Source organism: Macrosteles quadrilineatus, unplaced genomic scaffold (assembly GCF_028750875.1).
Source record: "Macrosteles quadrilineatus isolate MER2022 unplaced genomic scaffold, UCM_ALF_1.0 Scaffold_6__1_contigs__length_79288215, whole genome shotgun sequence".
Taxonomy (NCBI): domain Eukaryota; kingdom Metazoa; phylum Arthropoda; class Insecta; order Hemiptera; family Cicadellidae; genus Macrosteles; species Macrosteles quadrilineatus.
This window is the reverse complement of record NW_026542599.1, coordinates 20839515-20856970: the sequence shown is the minus strand read 5'-3', so window position 1 is coordinate 20856970 and position 17456 is coordinate 20839515. Positions and strand designations below refer to the sequence as shown.

The 17456-nt window shown below is 36.8% G+C and overlaps 1 protein-coding gene across 13 annotated transcripts in view; it reads right to left on the bottom strand.

Moving 5' to 3' along the window:
* LOC128996636 (serine-rich adhesin for platelets-like) overlaps positions 1-17456 on the bottom strand; it is a 42550-nt gene that overhangs the window by 4632 nt on the left and 20462 nt on the right. For 10 of the 13 annotated variants that reach the window (XM_054422046.1, XM_054422042.1, XM_054422047.1 and 7 more), the window contains 7 exons: positions 17177-17239; positions 16646-16735; positions 11629-13329; positions 10994-11080; positions 8613-8690; positions 1322-1476; positions 38-137 (listed from right to left, as the gene is read on the bottom strand). In XM_054422046.1, coding sequence (XP_054278021.1) covers positions 38-137; positions 1322-1476; positions 8613-8690; positions 10994-11080; positions 11629-13329; positions 16646-16735; positions 17177-17239 — 2274 coding nt within the window. The remainder of the gene's footprint in view (positions 1-37; positions 138-1321; positions 1477-8612; positions 8691-10993; positions 11081-11628; positions 13330-16645; positions 16736-17176; positions 17240-17456) is intronic. The other 3 variants (XM_054422043.1, XM_054422048.1, XM_054422049.1) reach the window with 3 other exon arrangements.

Below are 17456 nucleotides of genomic sequence, written 5' to 3'. Positions count from 1 at the left end.
CTACCTAAATCAATACTACAGATATTGTACTACTCACTTCTAGGGATGAAGAATCTTCTATTTACATCCTTTGCTTCAAAATATTTGGTGACTTTGTTGATGGTTACACATGCGCATCCATCCACCACGGTGTATGCCTGAAAAACATGGATAGAACTGAGATGTAATTTTACCATAAAGAAGTTACTTGTTAGTGCCTAGAGAACAAAATACAACGGGTTTCTTTTAATCAACGTACAGGGCGTTTATAAAAGAATCATCAGGTTTAAATGGCGTGTACCTCAACCAATTCATGTTCCACATTAATATTTTAAACATGTGCTTAATAAGCATGTTTCCAAGTTTTATAATCAGCTGTTCAATAACAGGTCTTGGTTTTTTCTTGGACGTGTTTGCATGGTTTTCAAAATGATTAAAATTCCAGAAAAAAACATTTTGTGTTTTTCATTATGACTCAAGTTTATCTTTAATAACTGCCCAGCGTGAGTTTTGGGGGCATTTTAGACAGACTCCTCCTACACAACAAAGCATTTTAAGGTGGTATCGCCAGTTTAAGAACTCTGGAAATGTATTAAAAAGTAAAATCAGTGGCCGCGCAGAGTTCTCTTAAAAACTTAGGTGGATTGGCAAATGTAACGATAATGACTTTACCCTTCTCAAATGCCCCCCTAGATCCCCTGATATTTTGGCGTGTGATTTTTTTCCATGGGGCTATGTAAAAGACAAAGTTTATATACCGCCAATGCCTCAAACACTTCAAGAGCTCCGTGGACGAATTCGCAATGCCGTGTAGAATCAATCAACCTAGCGATGCTAGCCAGGGTATAGGACAATTTACAGCATAGATTGGAAACTTGCTCCACGGCTTATGGACGGCACATTGACAAGTTGTAGGGGTATCTATGAAAAATTTAAGAGTCCTCCTTAATGTTGATATGTTTTATAACCATATTTGTTAAACATTAGCGTCAATAAAATGTTTTAAAACCTGATGATTCTTTTATAAACGCCCTGTATTATCAAACACATTTTGTAAAAAAAAAATCAGTTTGACAAGTGGCGATAAGCACTAGCGCTCTCCTAGAAGTGCACACAACCCGCTAGTGGTGCGCCAATTCACTAGGGCTAGTATTATCAAACATGTTAAGAGCGACTATCAGTGAGTAAAAACTTGCGTGCTAGTTATTATTTTTGCTAATGGAGCGTTTACATGGGGCTAATTTATAAGCGCCAATCAATTAGCACTAGCCTCGTGCACTCGTCTGACACTCTCCTAAACTGGAAAACCTCGTAGATATGTATACAGTTTAGAACAATTTACCGTGTTGGTGGATATCTTGCGAAGGACTGCTCCAGGTTCCAATGTGACCACTCCCATCATCAAGAAGTCAGCGATGTGAATGTGTCTCAACGCTGTCACTCCCTCCGTCAACTCTTGTGTTGTCGGCTTTTGATTCCCAAACAAATTATTTATGTCTGTAAAACAAAATGTGTTAAAATACGCTTAATAGGACTAATCAGTACTAGACATGTACAATTCCTGGGTATTCATAACAACTAAGGGTAAATAACAACTTTTCATTCATACTTATTTGTAATTATCAGCTACAGTACACGCTACACACAAGTTATTATTTGTATTTTGATTTTAAATAGAAATGTAGTATCTGTATTATGTGTATTTTTTGGTTCATCAAATAATTGCTACTAAACACATACATATACATACACTTATTTGATTTGATATTTTAGGGAGCCAAATTCATACAGTTTAAAATGACAGCTATTAAAAGATGCATTGAATTTGCAATGATACTTTAACTTCCCGCTAGAAGTTGTAAGAAAATAAAAAACCTATGCAAAAGTTCGACATGCACATCTAATTAAAGGCCTCTACTAGTATAACACAATGCCACAAACTTAAACTCAAAATAACAACTGAGTAAAAAGGGCAGCTGTCCAATTCAAAATGGCAGATACAAGAAATTTTTTTACAGCTGCCATTTTTGACTCGGTTGTCCGTTTGAGTTCAAATCTGCGGCATTGTATTCTACCAGTAAAGGCCTTTAAAATGATGTGTATACCAACCACATAAAAAAAAGAAAACCATCATGATCATGATTTTGGATAATTGGTTTTTCCAAAATTTTAATTTTTGTTGAAATTGAGAGTTGTTTGCTATCTCAAGTAGTGCTTACATTTAAGATTTTCTTCTTACTCCTTGCGGGCCATCCCCATGAGGAGGTAGTGTATCACTGAATAATGTGTTTAAATGATTTTAACGCCCAGTAACTGTGTACCAAGTTTTGAAGCTCTATCTTTATTACTCTTTGAAATATTTAATTGTCCTGGGACTTTTTTCCACCCTGTACATGTACACTTCTGTACAAAATTTAAACCTTTTTAGGCTATGCTGATATAATTTTTCTTTTAGTTTCTTTCACTGAATACTATTGTTGGTCTTTGATAAAATCTATAAAAACCGACGGTTAAGTATTATCAATCCTAACCACTTTAAAATGATAAATATTCAAATGTTAGTGCATGCGTACACTTTTGAAAGGTGGGTTTTTAATTCACCATATTCCATGATAAATTGTACCCTAATCAAACAGTGATGGAATGAATGAATGAAAAATTGTTTTTATTTACAAATATTTGTACAAAAATAACTTCTTAGCACTAAATACAACAATGGACAAAAAGCCCGTCTGTTGCGGCTGGCGTACAATTGACTAACGTAAACTGTTCTCATAAATCAGATTAAAAATCAAATAATAAAAGGATTAATTTTTTGACAATAGACATATTTCTAAAACGGATTTATACATATAGGCTATGTATATTTGCATAAATTAAAAAAGAATAATAATGAAAATATATGTAAACTGTTTAGAAACTTTTTTTAGAAACACAATAAGAGCCTACATTCTAGCAATATTTAGCAATATTTGATCAAATTAATATATTGTATATAGATTTCAACAATTCTTGGGAGATTATATGATACATTTATATCTTAGAACTAATGCAATTTTGATGCCTTAATGAAACTAATAAATAATGATAAAAAACATTTTAAAAGTAATGAAATTTGGGAAAATGATTCTCACAGATTGAATTCTTATATTAACCCCCATCATTTAGACCAAGCATCTTTTAAAACCCTAATCAAACAGTGATGGCCACAATCTTTTACTCAATTAGATTATCAATCAATTATCAATTATTTAAGATGGGGACGCCACTATGTGCGTATTTTAACCCAAATATGAGTGAAGGATGAGTGTAGGATGAGTGGCGCGATCTTGTAGTCTTGTTAGTGACTAAGGCCGACATGTTCCTTAGACACAGCTGTTAATTAATAGCCCATACAGCTAATGGCAACTAAGGGACCTACAGTTTATAGTGGAATCCGAACCACATTTTTCCTTGTAATTTACGAATTGGTCTAATTATCAGGATAGTACTACGGATAGTCGTAGTACTCACTAGTGCGGACGTTAATCCACACCAGTGAGCATCGCATCCACAGTGCATCCCTATAAATATCCACAATTCGTGACCTCCTAGTAGCTGGATTACAGGACGACGCCACCCGTCATGACAAATCCAATGAACTATGCATAACAGTGCTGTTTATACTTTTTATAAATACCCACACTTTTGGGTATGATAGTGTTTGATTGTTTATGAAAGTGTCTAACTAACTCCAAACCATCGATGCCAATTTGTAGGTTTAAGAGCGTTACTACAGTAAAACACGCAATTTGATACCAGGTAGTTTTACGTTGCTACATAACCACAAGAGACGTAGGAATTGGCTAACTCAGGAGCTCGCTAACTCGGTCGTGTGTCGGAACTGGCTAACTCTGGAACTGGCTAACCATCTCAGTCAGGAATTGGCTAACTCCGGAACCCGCTAACTCGATTTTGTCTCGCGGCGGAATTCGCTAACTCTGGAAGTCGCTAACCCGGCCGCACCCACTGCTCGAAGCGTTGCCAACCTTGTACGACAAAATAATCGTACACTGCCGTATTTCAAAATGTCAGTGTCTATAAAGATACAGTAAATGTTATTGTTTTTTGTTATCAATTCCACTTTTAACAGATAACTAGCCCAAAGTAATTAAAAGACAATTAAAAAATCATGAAAAAGTGTTTTTTTACTAAACTGTACAATGGCCAGTTAAATGTTTATGATTTCGATCTTAAATATAAATGCCATCAGTATAAAATAAAATAATAGAATATGAAAAATATTTAAAATTTAGTTTAATTGGTACTAAATAATTAAACCTCTACGAAATTAAGCTAAAATACACGCAAGTTCTTAAACACGGAAAACAGATTTAATTGTAATGTCGTAATAAACCAAAACCATTAATTAATACAGCCATCAACCATCGTAACTTTCATAACTAATTCATAGATTTTAAATTAAATGTTCGTCGTTGAAATGTCCAACTTACGTGTACAAATATGATGACATAGACTAAGTTTTTATCTAGGCCTAATAGTTTGAACCAAAGCATTGTAGGCCTACTAGTAAATAGTTGCATAATTCTAAAATGTGTTGAATTTTTTAGCAATAATGTTACATGTTTTAAAACCGTTTTTAGATTGTACACCTAAGCACCACTAGTCAAAAATAGGAGAAGATATAATATTCATATAATAAAACGTGACAGGGTTATTTTAATTCACGATTCTTAATAAACAAATTGACGGATTTTCCTGATTTGAGTGTTGGGTTTCCTTTATATTGCTTTCACAATCGATATAAACTATACCATGCCATTGCTCGGTTCACCGTTCCCCAGTACTGAGCTACACAATAGACAATAGCTTTGTTTTTGGATAAGATCAAGTAATTTTAGCTATGGCCACCATTCATAAGAATTAAGTCATAAGTCGTTTATTCAGCAAAATTAACATAAAATGCATTAGCTACCTCAACAAAACAAAATAAAATACAATATTTACATAACAAAAAAAACTCTCTTGTATAAATTAAAACGGTCAACTATGCTACTATATTTAGGCCCCACCAGTTCTAGGGCAAAGAAATTCACGAACGCTGCAGAAGGCATTATCCAGCAAAAAATTCTTTAGTTTTTTCTGAAATCTATTTAAATCCTGTTCGGTCTTTAAGGAAGGAGGAAGGTTATTGAAAAGCTTGACGGCACTGTATTGAAAGTTTTTTTTTGGAAGAATGAAGTTGAGTGCTTAGGAATTGCAAGGTCGGAAGAATTACGAAGTGGATATCTATTGTTGAGCTGTGAACAAAAAGAAGATATATTTTTTCTGGTGAAGGATAGTGTTTCAAAAATGTATATGGATGGGAAGGTTAGAATTCGGAATTTTTGGAAAATGTCTTTGTAGGACTGACGTTTAGGTAGGGAAAATATGATGCGGATGGCTTTCAATTGTTGTCGGAAAAGAAACTTCGTCTTTTCACTTTCACTACCCCAGACAGGGACAGCATAGGATAAATATGGATATACAAGACCATAATAAGCAGACAGGAGGACTTCTGAATTTACTGTTTGGCTAAGCATACGTAGCATGGAAATACCAACTCAACTGATATTTTTGTTGTGACATGTTTGATATGTTTGTGGTAGTTAAGATTTTCATCTTAAGGACCACACCAAGGAACTTAACCTCTTGACAGGGATGGATCTCATTTTCACCCAACAGTAAGCTAAATGTTCCTTGTTTTTTGTTTGTTTGATGATTTGAAATGCTAAATTGGAGAAGTTGGGTTTTTTTTGCATTTAGGACAAGATGATTATCCTCACACCATTGGAGCAGGCTATTAGATTCAAGAAAAATCGATTGCTCAAGTGTTTCTGTAGAATGACTGGATACAGTAAGAGATGTATCATCGGCAAACAGACAAATGTTTGCCTTGTTTGCGCAAGTGGGCAAGTTGTTTATAAATAGAAGGAATAAGGTCGGTCCAAGGACGGAACCCTGGGGCACACCTATCGTGACTGAGGCGTCAGTAGAACGATGATACTTTAGAAGACCTGTTTCATCGATGGCAGGGATTGCTACATACTGCTTTCTTCCTTTAAGGTATGATGTGAACCAATCAAGAGCAATGCCTCTAATGCAAGCATCATGCATTTTTCCCAGAAGAAGACCATGGTCAACTAAGTCAAAAGCACGACTCAAGTCAATGAACATGCCAGCCACAGATTGTCCCGAATCAATGTCTTTGACTACTTTATTTATGAGGCTGAGTATGGCCTTTGTTGTCGAACTGTTCTTTACAAAGCCGTACTGTTTTCCAACTAATATATTGTGTTTCTCTAGGAAATCGCACAGCCTACTAATTACTGCTTTCTCAAAAACCTTTGAGAACGTCGAAACTAGACTTACAGGCCTGTAGTTATGGCAAGAACTTCTATCTCCGCTCTTAAAGATTGGCCTTACCAAAGACAATTTTAGCTGGCTAGGAAACTTTCCCTCGGCAAACGAGCTATTTATTATGTGACTTAACGGTGTTGAAATTAAGTCTGAGATTGACTTTATTAGTTTTGGTGGTATCCCATCTACTCCAGCAGACCTTTTACTCTTAAGGCTTTGTATAATTTTTATTATTTCATCTGGATTAATTGGTCTTAGGAAAAAAGAGCTTGTATTTCTATCTATACTATTGTTTTGGACGTTGTTTGTGACACATAACGGACTTCCAACCGTTTTAATAAAGAATTGATTGAGTTTCTCACAAACATCCTTGGGTTCAGAATCAATGCCACCAAAACTAGTTTTTAAATTAATACTTTCTATACCCCTTTCACCTTTTTTCCGTCTGTTATTATTTATAACTTTCCAGATTCCTTTGGTTCTATTGTCGGATTCCTCGATGATATTTAATACGGCCTTTGATTTCTCTTCTCTTATTATTCTCCTGAATCTATCTTTTATTCTAAAGTAGTATTGTCTTAAAAAGTGATTCGAATGTAAATGTTTTGTTTTTTCGTGGTATATGAAACATTGCTCCTTTAAGTTTTTAAGTTCGTCAGACATTTTAATGTGTGAATTGGATTTGTAACAAATTGTAACAAACAAGAACGCCTGGGTCCATTTAGAACCAGCCTGGAGCAAAACTCCAGACTTTTAAAAAGTAGGCCTACTGAAAGACGTAAAATTAATAATAATTCAACAAAATTAAGAGGATGACCCGGGTTCTACACCAATAGCCTACGATAAAAGAAATTTACAAGTTGTATTTATGCATAGACTAACTTTTAATGCAATCCATGAATACATTAGGCCTACCACTTTATAATGTATTGATATATATTTATTTAAATTCAGTAGCTCTATTTAAAAATGCGTTACCACTACAATGTAATTCTGTAATGACGTTTAACGTGTAAATTTTATTATGATTTATGATTTAAGGTTACAAGCCCAGTATATAAAATACGAACTCAATAATTTTATTTGCAGAAGTTCACAAAATGGTATTTATTCGAATAAAAGAAACAAATGGCGGACTACGAAAATAGATATTTCATAACATATAATAGATCCAAATTAAATGTGCATTTTTATCTTTTTGCATACCAATAAGCTACTATTTAAGTAAGAAACCCACATATAAAACATATTCCCTTATATTAGTAAATTTCTCATCCTTATGGATCATCTGAAGACAGTTGTATCACTAAGGGAGTATGTTTTATCTATGGTTGTATTGTTCGTTTCGGTGCACTGTCTTTAGAGGTCGTGTTTTGTTTACAATTGTTTCTTGTTTTCAGTACCTAATTTAAAACCTCGTTTAACCAAATAAAACGTTCTAATCACAACTAATAACACGTCCCCTAGATATATAACCAAACAGTAAAGAACAAATCATGAAGTTAACTATAAAATAATAGAAACACAATTTTGTTGACACTAGTGATCAGTGTCACCGGACATGAACTAGACACGAAAAACGAGCTTCAAAGTTTACAATGGCATGTAAAGTTTACTTGTGTTGGTTAGTCTATGGTAAGAGTATAATGCATTTTCCACCCTAATAATCATAAGAATAATGTTAAACATACTTCTAAATATATTTATTTTATCGACTACGTTGCTCTTACTCCTAATTAATCGTAGGATACGACATTATGGTACCGATACGATTTAGGTATACTACACTTTCGGCAACACTGGCCAAAAATATTCGTGCTTGGCTCCTATTGGACTCTGATTGGGAGTTAGCGAGTTCCGCCGATGGACCGAGTTAGCCACTTCCGTACGAGGACGGAATTCGCTAACCCGGCTCTAGAGCGGGTTAGCGGGTTCCGGAGTAAGCCAATTCCGAAACCGAACAAGTTAGCGAGTTCCTCTTATCGACCAAATTTGAAGATAAGGGCGTTTAACATGAGGTTAGCGAGTTCCGGAGTTAGCCAATTCCACGGACCCAACCACAACCGTCTTAGTTGTTAGTTGTTGTTCATTCAAATTGAATTGTATTAAAACGTAACCACACAGTTCTCTAGCTCTAATACATGAAAATAAATTTATTAATAGGGTTCTATAAAAATAAACCTAAAAAAGCTTTAGAAAACTTCTACCAATTTAAACTTGTGGAAATACATTACCAAACTTACTGTACTTTGGGTGCAAGTTATTGAGATTCTCTTCTGGTTTTTTTCGTTTTTTAGATGACAATAGCTGACCTAAAAAATGTGATAAATTATGTGATTAAAATTGCAATGCATCAAGTGTTCATAAGCGATTGTTCTGAAATAAAATATACTAATTATTGCAATTAAAAGCTGCTTAGTAAGAAGAAATCACCAAGGATAATTTAATTACATTACTATGGTATTTGCATTTCAGTCTTTATTAGTCTATTGCTCCTTTCACACTATATAATTTCGCTCTTGCGAGTGTTAATCGTACGGGCAGATGATCCTGGGTCTGTTGCTTTCACACAATATCTGATTTGTAATCGGAAGATTAAAAAATCCGAACCCCCCACGCACCAGAACAGAGTATATTGATATTTCAGTGGAAGGTGTTGAGTAGTATGGATCACAAGCAAATTATTGCTGCTTTGATAATTTACCGGTGGAGAAAAAGATAGAAACGCGACCGTCTCCACTGGGTGTATCAAATAAATTTGGAACATGAGGAGTTGACAATGTTTAAAACATTTATTTTAAGACCTGAGGAATGACGAACGAAAGTTTATTAACTATTTTGTCCCGTAACACAACTTTTGATTCAACAAGTGAAATAACAACTTCAGAGCCAATCACAGCCATAGTTTGGATTATTATTATATAAACAAAACTGTAATTAATAACAAAATTAAATAGTAAAATACAGTATGGCCCAGTAATTCAACTCAATAACTAAACAATTAAACTGTAAAACCAAAATATCTTAATACTACAAGCAACAAGCTGCACTCGGGAAGGGCTCCCAGATGACTCAGCAATCGAGTAGGAGCGTCAAGGGAAACATTCTCATGCACTTTAACCTTGTTCCCATGTTAGTAAAAGCCAGTTTTATATTATGAGTATTATGACCATACATACTGTATTAGACTCATTGAAGAGAACTGCCATCTGGGATAGATTAAAAGGTATTGGAATTTGGAATGGAAAAAAAATAACACAGGGTGGATTACAGAATTGTATAGGATTCACAAGTGACGTGTTAGGACAGTTGCAGAGTATACCAGTTGGTTTGATATAAGGAAGGGACTGAAACAGGGAAGTATTTTGTCACCGATTTTGTTTAATGTGGTACGGTACAGTAATGGAAATAATGTGGAGAGAAGTCAGAAACGTTGGGAGAAATGTGGGAACTATGATGTTTGCAGATGATAAAGATAAAATGCTGTGGGGAAGAAATGAAGGAGAGTTACAAAGACAACTGAATAAATGGGCGGAGGTTATGAGAGAGAGAGAGGGGGGACTAAGAATAAGTAAGGAAAAGAGTGAAGTGATGGTGATTGTAAGAGATAAGGTGTTGGAACAACCTTTAAAAGTAGGACGAAAACCACTTAAGTTGGTTGAAAAATTTACATTTTTAATGACGGTGATTTCGAACGATGGAAGGATGGCGCAAGAGGTGATGGCGAGACTGAGGAAAGGTGCAGGATTTTACCAAAGTATTGGACATCTAGTCTAGGATAAGGATATACCAAAGAAAGCTAAGTTACCATGTACAAAACGTACTATATACCGATAGTTACCTATGGTGCTGAAGTTTGGGACATAACAGAGAGGGAATAGAGTAGGGTTCAGGCAGGGGAGATGAAGTTTATAAGAGGGATAAAAGGTAAAACAAGTTTAGACAGAATGAGAAATGAAGAGATGAGAAGAGGAATAGTTGAAGGAAATATGAGAGAACGAGTAGAGAAGACGAGATTGAGATGGTTTGGCCACATAAGAATTGAGAATGAAAGAATCTCGAAAAGAATGAGTGAACTTTGAATGGATGGAAGAAGACTAAAAGGAAGTCCCAGAGGAAGGTGGTTTGACGAGGTGAAACGTGTTGTGGAAGGAAGAGGAGCGCAATGGCAGTATGTGGAGGAAGTGGAATTGTGGAAGGACAGAAGATGAAGAGGCCTAATGAACACCCAGACCCGAAGATAATCGGAGTGGTAGAGGATATATGTATGTATGTATATTAGAACAAAAAACTTGGTTAAATTTAGCCACTAACACAAATTTTCTGCTGGATAGTACTGATTTCTGTCGTAAATAACTCTACAATCATGCCAAACTAAAAGGATTCAACAACCCTACAATTATTGTAGAAAGCTTGCATCTTTTTGATATCATCGATTTTAGTAGACTTGGAGAAAAATAATCTTTACAGTAGCACACTGAGTGAAGAAAGACTCATAACAGTTACTATGTTCTGCTTGAAGAAAATATTGGAAATTTTTTTCTATAAATGGGACTTTTAGCTACAAAATTCTACCATGCTCATACCATGCCTAAAATCATAAGTAGGTACTAACGACTTTCGTTTGATGTTTGACTGAAGGTTTGGGTCTTCCAAAACTCGACTGGGTGTTGTATTCGTTTCCGAAAATAGAAACGAGACTCTATAAAACCAATATTTAATGAATTCTCAATAATAATGTAGACCTAGGTTGCTAGGTTACTGTAGTCCTGAGAGTAGAATGGCTAACTCGTAAAATGTATCCTAATAAAAGTAAAACAGAATAACTTGCATAATTGTCTGGGTAGTTAAGTGGATATCTTGGCAAGGTATTTTTTTAAGCTTTGCAATTCTATACTTGGCTAAAAAATCATCTAAATATAATTGCATATTTGAAACTACGAGATTGTGTCAAATGAACCTTAAAGCTTCATTAATTTCAGACCAATTGATTAAGCAGTCTCTTTACAACGAATTACAAGAAGATACAATTTGCACATTTTAATAGAGTTGAAGGCTGGTTTCCGAGGCATAACGAATAACGCAATTCCCTTTTACCATAGAATTTTGCAAAACATACAAATTACAAACCGAAACCTAAGATAAAAAGTTCAACAGTAAAAACTGCCTTTAAATAATAAATAGAAATCCCCATTTGCTAGTTCATCTTTACTTATGACATAAAAATTGCCAGAATAAGATTAGGTCTACCTGAATGAGAATCGCCAGACCCTGTATCTTCGGTGTTTTGTTTTGTCCCAGTGGAGGAAGAAACACAGGACTGTGTTTCAAGGACCAGCTTGTTGGTTTTATCATCAGCACGTTCAGAAACACTTCCGCTCTTTGGTTTTACTTTTGACTGGTGTTGAGAATTTTTCTTTCTTCCGACAGTTTTAGGACTAGTTTCAACTTCGTATTCACTTTGTTGCTTGCCCACATCACACTTTGATGGGCTGCTAGCTAAATTCAAATCTTCACCAGTAACTGCGGCAGAATGTTTTTTGGAGACCGATGTTTGTACACGTTTCTTTTCAGAAGGTAGAGATGTTTTCACTTTGTTAGTAAAAGCAATATTGGACGAGCTTTCGCCATGCAAAATAAACTCTCTGTTTTCAACATCTAACAAAACATGTGCAGCTTCAATTTCTTCATTTCTTTGGTTCAGATCATTTGCAAGTGAGGTTTGTTTTTTGGATTGAGTTTTCCTTTTAACAGATGTAGTCGTAGACTTCACAGCCGTCACTCCCTGTGTAATACCGCTCGGTTTGGAAATTTCTTTTTCTTTTGCACCCGCTTCTGAATTATTTTCATCTAAAGTTTTAGAGGCTAATTTATTATTAGTTTTGGCAGTTTTTGTGTTCCCCACATTTTTTTTACGACCCTTGATCTTGGGTTTTTCTTCTTGAGCATCAGCATTATTATACGTTTTCAAAACATCCTTTTCATCATGTTCTTCTTCAAGTTCAAAACTTACTTCACTATCGTATGTTTTGGTACCAGTTTGTGGTGTGTTTTCTTTGTCTATATTGTTCTTCTTTTGCTTATTCTTTGCAGAAGGCTTAATGACAGAACTTGCTGCAGGTTTTGCTTCTGTAACTTCTTGACTGGACTTTATTGTTGGTTCTCTTTTCTTACCTCGCATATTTTCTTTTTCTCCTTGAGCAATAACAGAATTATCTTCATAATTGATATTGGGCTTTCTTTCACGCAATGTTCTCTTGGGTCTAGTATTTTCCAAAGATTCAACATTCAAGTCACGATTGGATCTCTTAACAGTTTTCTTTACTATTTTCACCTTTTTTTGGCCATCACTCTTTGAAGTATTGATTTCAACCTCACTTTTCTTACTGTCTACGCCTGATACATTCTTGCCTTGGGATAGCTGCTCCTTTGTTTCGACAAGTTTACTTTCTCCTGCAACATTGTTAGATAATTTCCCTCTTGAGTTTGTTGCTACATCAAGTTCCTCTTCTAATTGGTTTCTAGAAGGGGTTTTCTGTGAGGTTTTAGGTACAGTTTTTTGTGATTTGACCTCTAATCGTTTTTCAACAGTATCAGATGCAGTGTTTTTAATTTTATTTAGATCATCCAACGCAATAATACCATAGGTTAAACTTTCTCGGTGCTCTTCTAGAATTTCAGGGGTTACAGGTTTCTTTTTTAGGACATGTGTCTTCCTTCTGTTTACCAGTGATGAAGTTTCCAAAAGGTTAGGAAGTTCTGGACTGTCAAATAAACTTGCATCGTCCTCTTCTTGATTGGTTTTGGTTTTCTTGGTTCTTTTAGTGATCGTCACTGGAACGCTAGATTTCCTTTTGAGAGATATTCGGCTTTGCGTTTCTTTCGGGATTAGCCAGCCACTCTGAGCTTTAGAATGTTTAAAAATGTCTTCTCCGGGAACTTGTGAAGTGCCTGCAACATAAGTTATTGCTTTTTATTCATCTACTCAGGTTAGAAATTTGTATTTTAAATAAAAATCAGAGTGTTTCTGTTGTTTTGTTTTTCTTATGTATACAATTCTAAGATAAATACAAGTGGCAAAGTGAGATGTAAAAATATATTTTTTTTTATTATATGAAGTTATAGTTAAGCATTATTTTGGATAAACAAACACTTGACTAGTTGTTATTGTACTAATTAGCACAAATAAATCCAGCAATACAGCACAAAAAAAACATTACAAAAACAACTTCTTAAATATAGGCCTTTAGTTTAGTTTATATCATGACGATCAATGGCTCACTACCAAGTTACTATCAAAGGTAAAAAAAGTAATTAATAGAAAGTCGGATGTAGTTGTAAGTAAATATTTTAAACAGCCTAATCGGGATGTAGTGTAATGATTAAAACGAATAAAATAAATACCCCCGCCGCAGCAGACCTGCAGACTTAGCGAATTTCCATTCCTTAAAAATATCACATTTATTCCCAATTTAAACAGAATTAGTTTAATGAGTACTTAGGTTTGCTGCAACAGGGGGGGGGGGTAAAAAGTTTTTTTTTAATGTAAAAAAAGGTACTGTGGTTTAGTAAGAAATTAATGAATTTTCCAAATTTGATCAAAATATGTTCATAAACAAGCAAACAACAACAGTTGACTTATTCTTCATAAGAATAACATGGGGATTTTAAAATTACAATTTTTTGGAATTTTCTCCGTAACAATTAGGCGCATAATAACGCTTCAATATACTAAATTATTTGTTTTTTTTTAAGCTCTACAAAATGGTTTAAAAAGAAATTGTGAAATTTTGTGTTTTTAGGGTCAAAAATGGGAAAAACCTATTTTTACCCCATAAAACCCCCCATAAACCCCCGTTCCCATAGTCCGATCATGCTGGTTCGCGAACTCATTCAAGTTAATCCCGCCTTACACCTTCAAACCAAATTTGATCAAAATCGGACAAAAATTACTCAAGTTATCGTGCGGATGGACACATATATATATATATATAGATATATAAAAATTTGAACGAATGGTGTTTTTGGCCTCTGGGGACATCAAAATGAAAAAGTAAATCGGTCCCGGGCTTAGGTCTTACCATGAGACCTACGGTAATAGCTACTTCCCTATAGGGAAATTCGCTAAAAAGGGATGGGAAAGTACTTGAGAGTGATTAATTGACTTTAAAAGAGCGGGAGTTAAGGAGGTATTTCTAGCTTTATTTCAAAATTTGAGCAACTAAGCTCTCAGTAATAGCTAATTTCCTTTGCTAGGGATTGTTAAAAAATAGTTAAATTCCGTTCACAAAATTTAGGCCGTTAGAGGGGAAGCAATTCCATTTCCCTCCAATTTTTGAATTATTTAAATTTAGCATTACACAACAATGCATAATAAACCTTGATCAAACTCGGCCAGAGGTACAACAGGAATCTCATATGGTGAACTCAACTTCTTATTCTATCATAGTAATTAGGGATGGACGGGTCCCGAAATTTCGGGAATATTTCGGGAAAAAAATATTCCCGATTATCGGGACGGGATTACATTTGATTCGGGAATTTTTCGGGACGGGATTTGGTCCGATCGTCGGCGATTTTGCCGCTTCGCGAGTGTCGATGACGCCGCTATTGCGAGTGATAGGTCCGCGACGCAGGAGACGAAGTCATTTCGACGATCGCGCCGTGACCGCGGAGTCCTACCGACGATCACGCCGTGACCGCGGAGTACTACCGACGATCGCGCCGTGACCGCGGAGTCATACCGACGATCACGCCGTGACCGCGGAGTCATACCGACGATCACGCCGTGACCGCGGAGTCATGCCGACGATCACGCCGTGACCGCGACTCATACCGGCGATCACCCCGTGACCGCGGAGTCATACCGACGATCACGACGTGACCGTGGAGTCCTGCCGACGATCGCACCGTGACCGCGATTATTGGACCGACGACGATCCCAACGTGACCGCGAGTCATAACGAAGATCGCAACGTGACCGCGATTATTGGACCGACGTTCGCACCGTGACCGCGAGTCATACCGACGATCGCGCCGTGACCGCGGAGTTCTTCCGACGAGCGCCGTGACCGCGGAGTCATGCCGAAGATCGCGCCGTGACCGCGGAGTCATGCCGACGATCGCGCCGTGACCGCGGAGTCATACTGACGATCATGCCGTGACCGCGAGTCATACCGACGATCATCCCGTGACCGCGAGTCATACCGACGATCACCCCGTGACCGCGGAGTCATACCGACGATCACGACGTGACCGTGGAGTCCTACCGACGATCGCACCGTGACCGCGATTATTGGACCGACGATCGCAACGTGACCGCGAGTCATAACGAAGATCGCAACGTGACCGCGATTATTGGACCGACGATCGCACCGTGACCGCGAGTCATACCAACGATCGCGCCGTGACCGCGGAGTTCTACCGACAAGCGCCGTGACCGCGGAGTCATGCCGACGATCGCGCCGTGACCGCGGAGTCATGCCGACGATCGCGCCGTGACCGCGGAGTCATGCCGACGATCGCGCCGTGACCGCGGAGTCATATCGACGATCGTGCCGTGACCGCGGAGTCATGCCGACGATCGCGCCGTGACCGCGGAGTCATGCCGACGATCGCGCCGTGACCGCGGAGTCATGCCGACGATCGCGCCGTGACCGCGGAGTCATGCCGACGATCATGCCGTGACCGCGGAGTCATGCCGACGATCATGCCGTGACCGTGGAGTCCTACCGACGATCGCACCGTGAACGCGGTCATTTTGACGATCGCACCGTGACCGTGAGTCACAAGTTTCTATAGGTACCTGTATATTGTTACCCATTCTTTGGTTTTTATAGATCAGTACCACAAACGGTAAAAATTGATTTTGTATGTCTTTTTTTGGTAACTGCAATACTCAAGACTTTCTTTTTATGCACAGAAAAAATCCCGTCCCGTCCCGTCCCGAAAATCGGGAAGGAAATAAAAATCCCGTCCCGTCCCGTCCCGAACTAAAAATTCAATCCCGTCCATCCCTAATAGTAATACATGTGAAAGTTTTTATTTACATGTAGAATAAAAATTAATTATACAGTTACAACTCATCAAAGCAATAAAAAGGAGTATAAATGATAAATCAATTGTTTTAACTTTCTCTTTAAGATCACTAGTCAATGGCTCTGTTTGATTTTAAATTAACAAAAACAATATTTTCTTTTACATTTAGCAAAAACTTGGGGTTTTTTCAAGTAGAATACCTGTACAAGCCAAACAAACCTCTACATACCTTGCACAGCAGTTTCCTCCGGTACAACTGGTAAAGTAGATGGCCTTTGGGAGATCTTAGACACTCTACTGGTCTTTGTTCGGGAATCATCTGGAACAAATTTCCATGTTAAATCTGAGCACATTTCAAATAACTCATTAAAAATTTAAACGCTCCTACGCCTCAAGGTTCAACCTTTATGTTTCCCAGCACCAAAAACATGGAATTAAGATCTAGAAATTCTCGATAAGCTACATAATTTCTTATTTTTGTAAAAGAGTGATCGGCTGGTTTTTTGATTGTGTTTGGTAGCCTACATTTTGAATCATTTTAAGCCTGAGTGGATTTTACCAAAGTGATTTAATTTGTGTTCAGCATGGATGTGCTGTCTAAAGTCACCTAATCTTATGGAACAAAGCTACACAAGGTAGCTCATTTCATTCTGTGCTCTTGTTTGGGTTGAGTTGTGCCCCCATTTAATAAAATCAAAATAAGTACTTGTATCAGTAGCTAACTGATCATTTAGAAATTTGAACGTCTCAAGCTACTTACTCAAACTGGTTGAGACTGAAGAGCGTTTGACGCTTGAGGAACTTGGTACAGCTTGGTACAACTCTGAAACCAAAACACCAATAAGACTTTTAAGGCACAATTACATTTGACTACTAAAAATAATCAAATGTAGCTTGATGCTACCAGCCGTCAATATTATAAACGTTTCAGAATGAATACAATAAAATTAATTGGGGAAAGAAAATAAACAATATTGATTTGACAAAAAGTTTGAACGTTGTTTACTAGATCCTTTGGTTAGTTGATAGTGTTACCACTT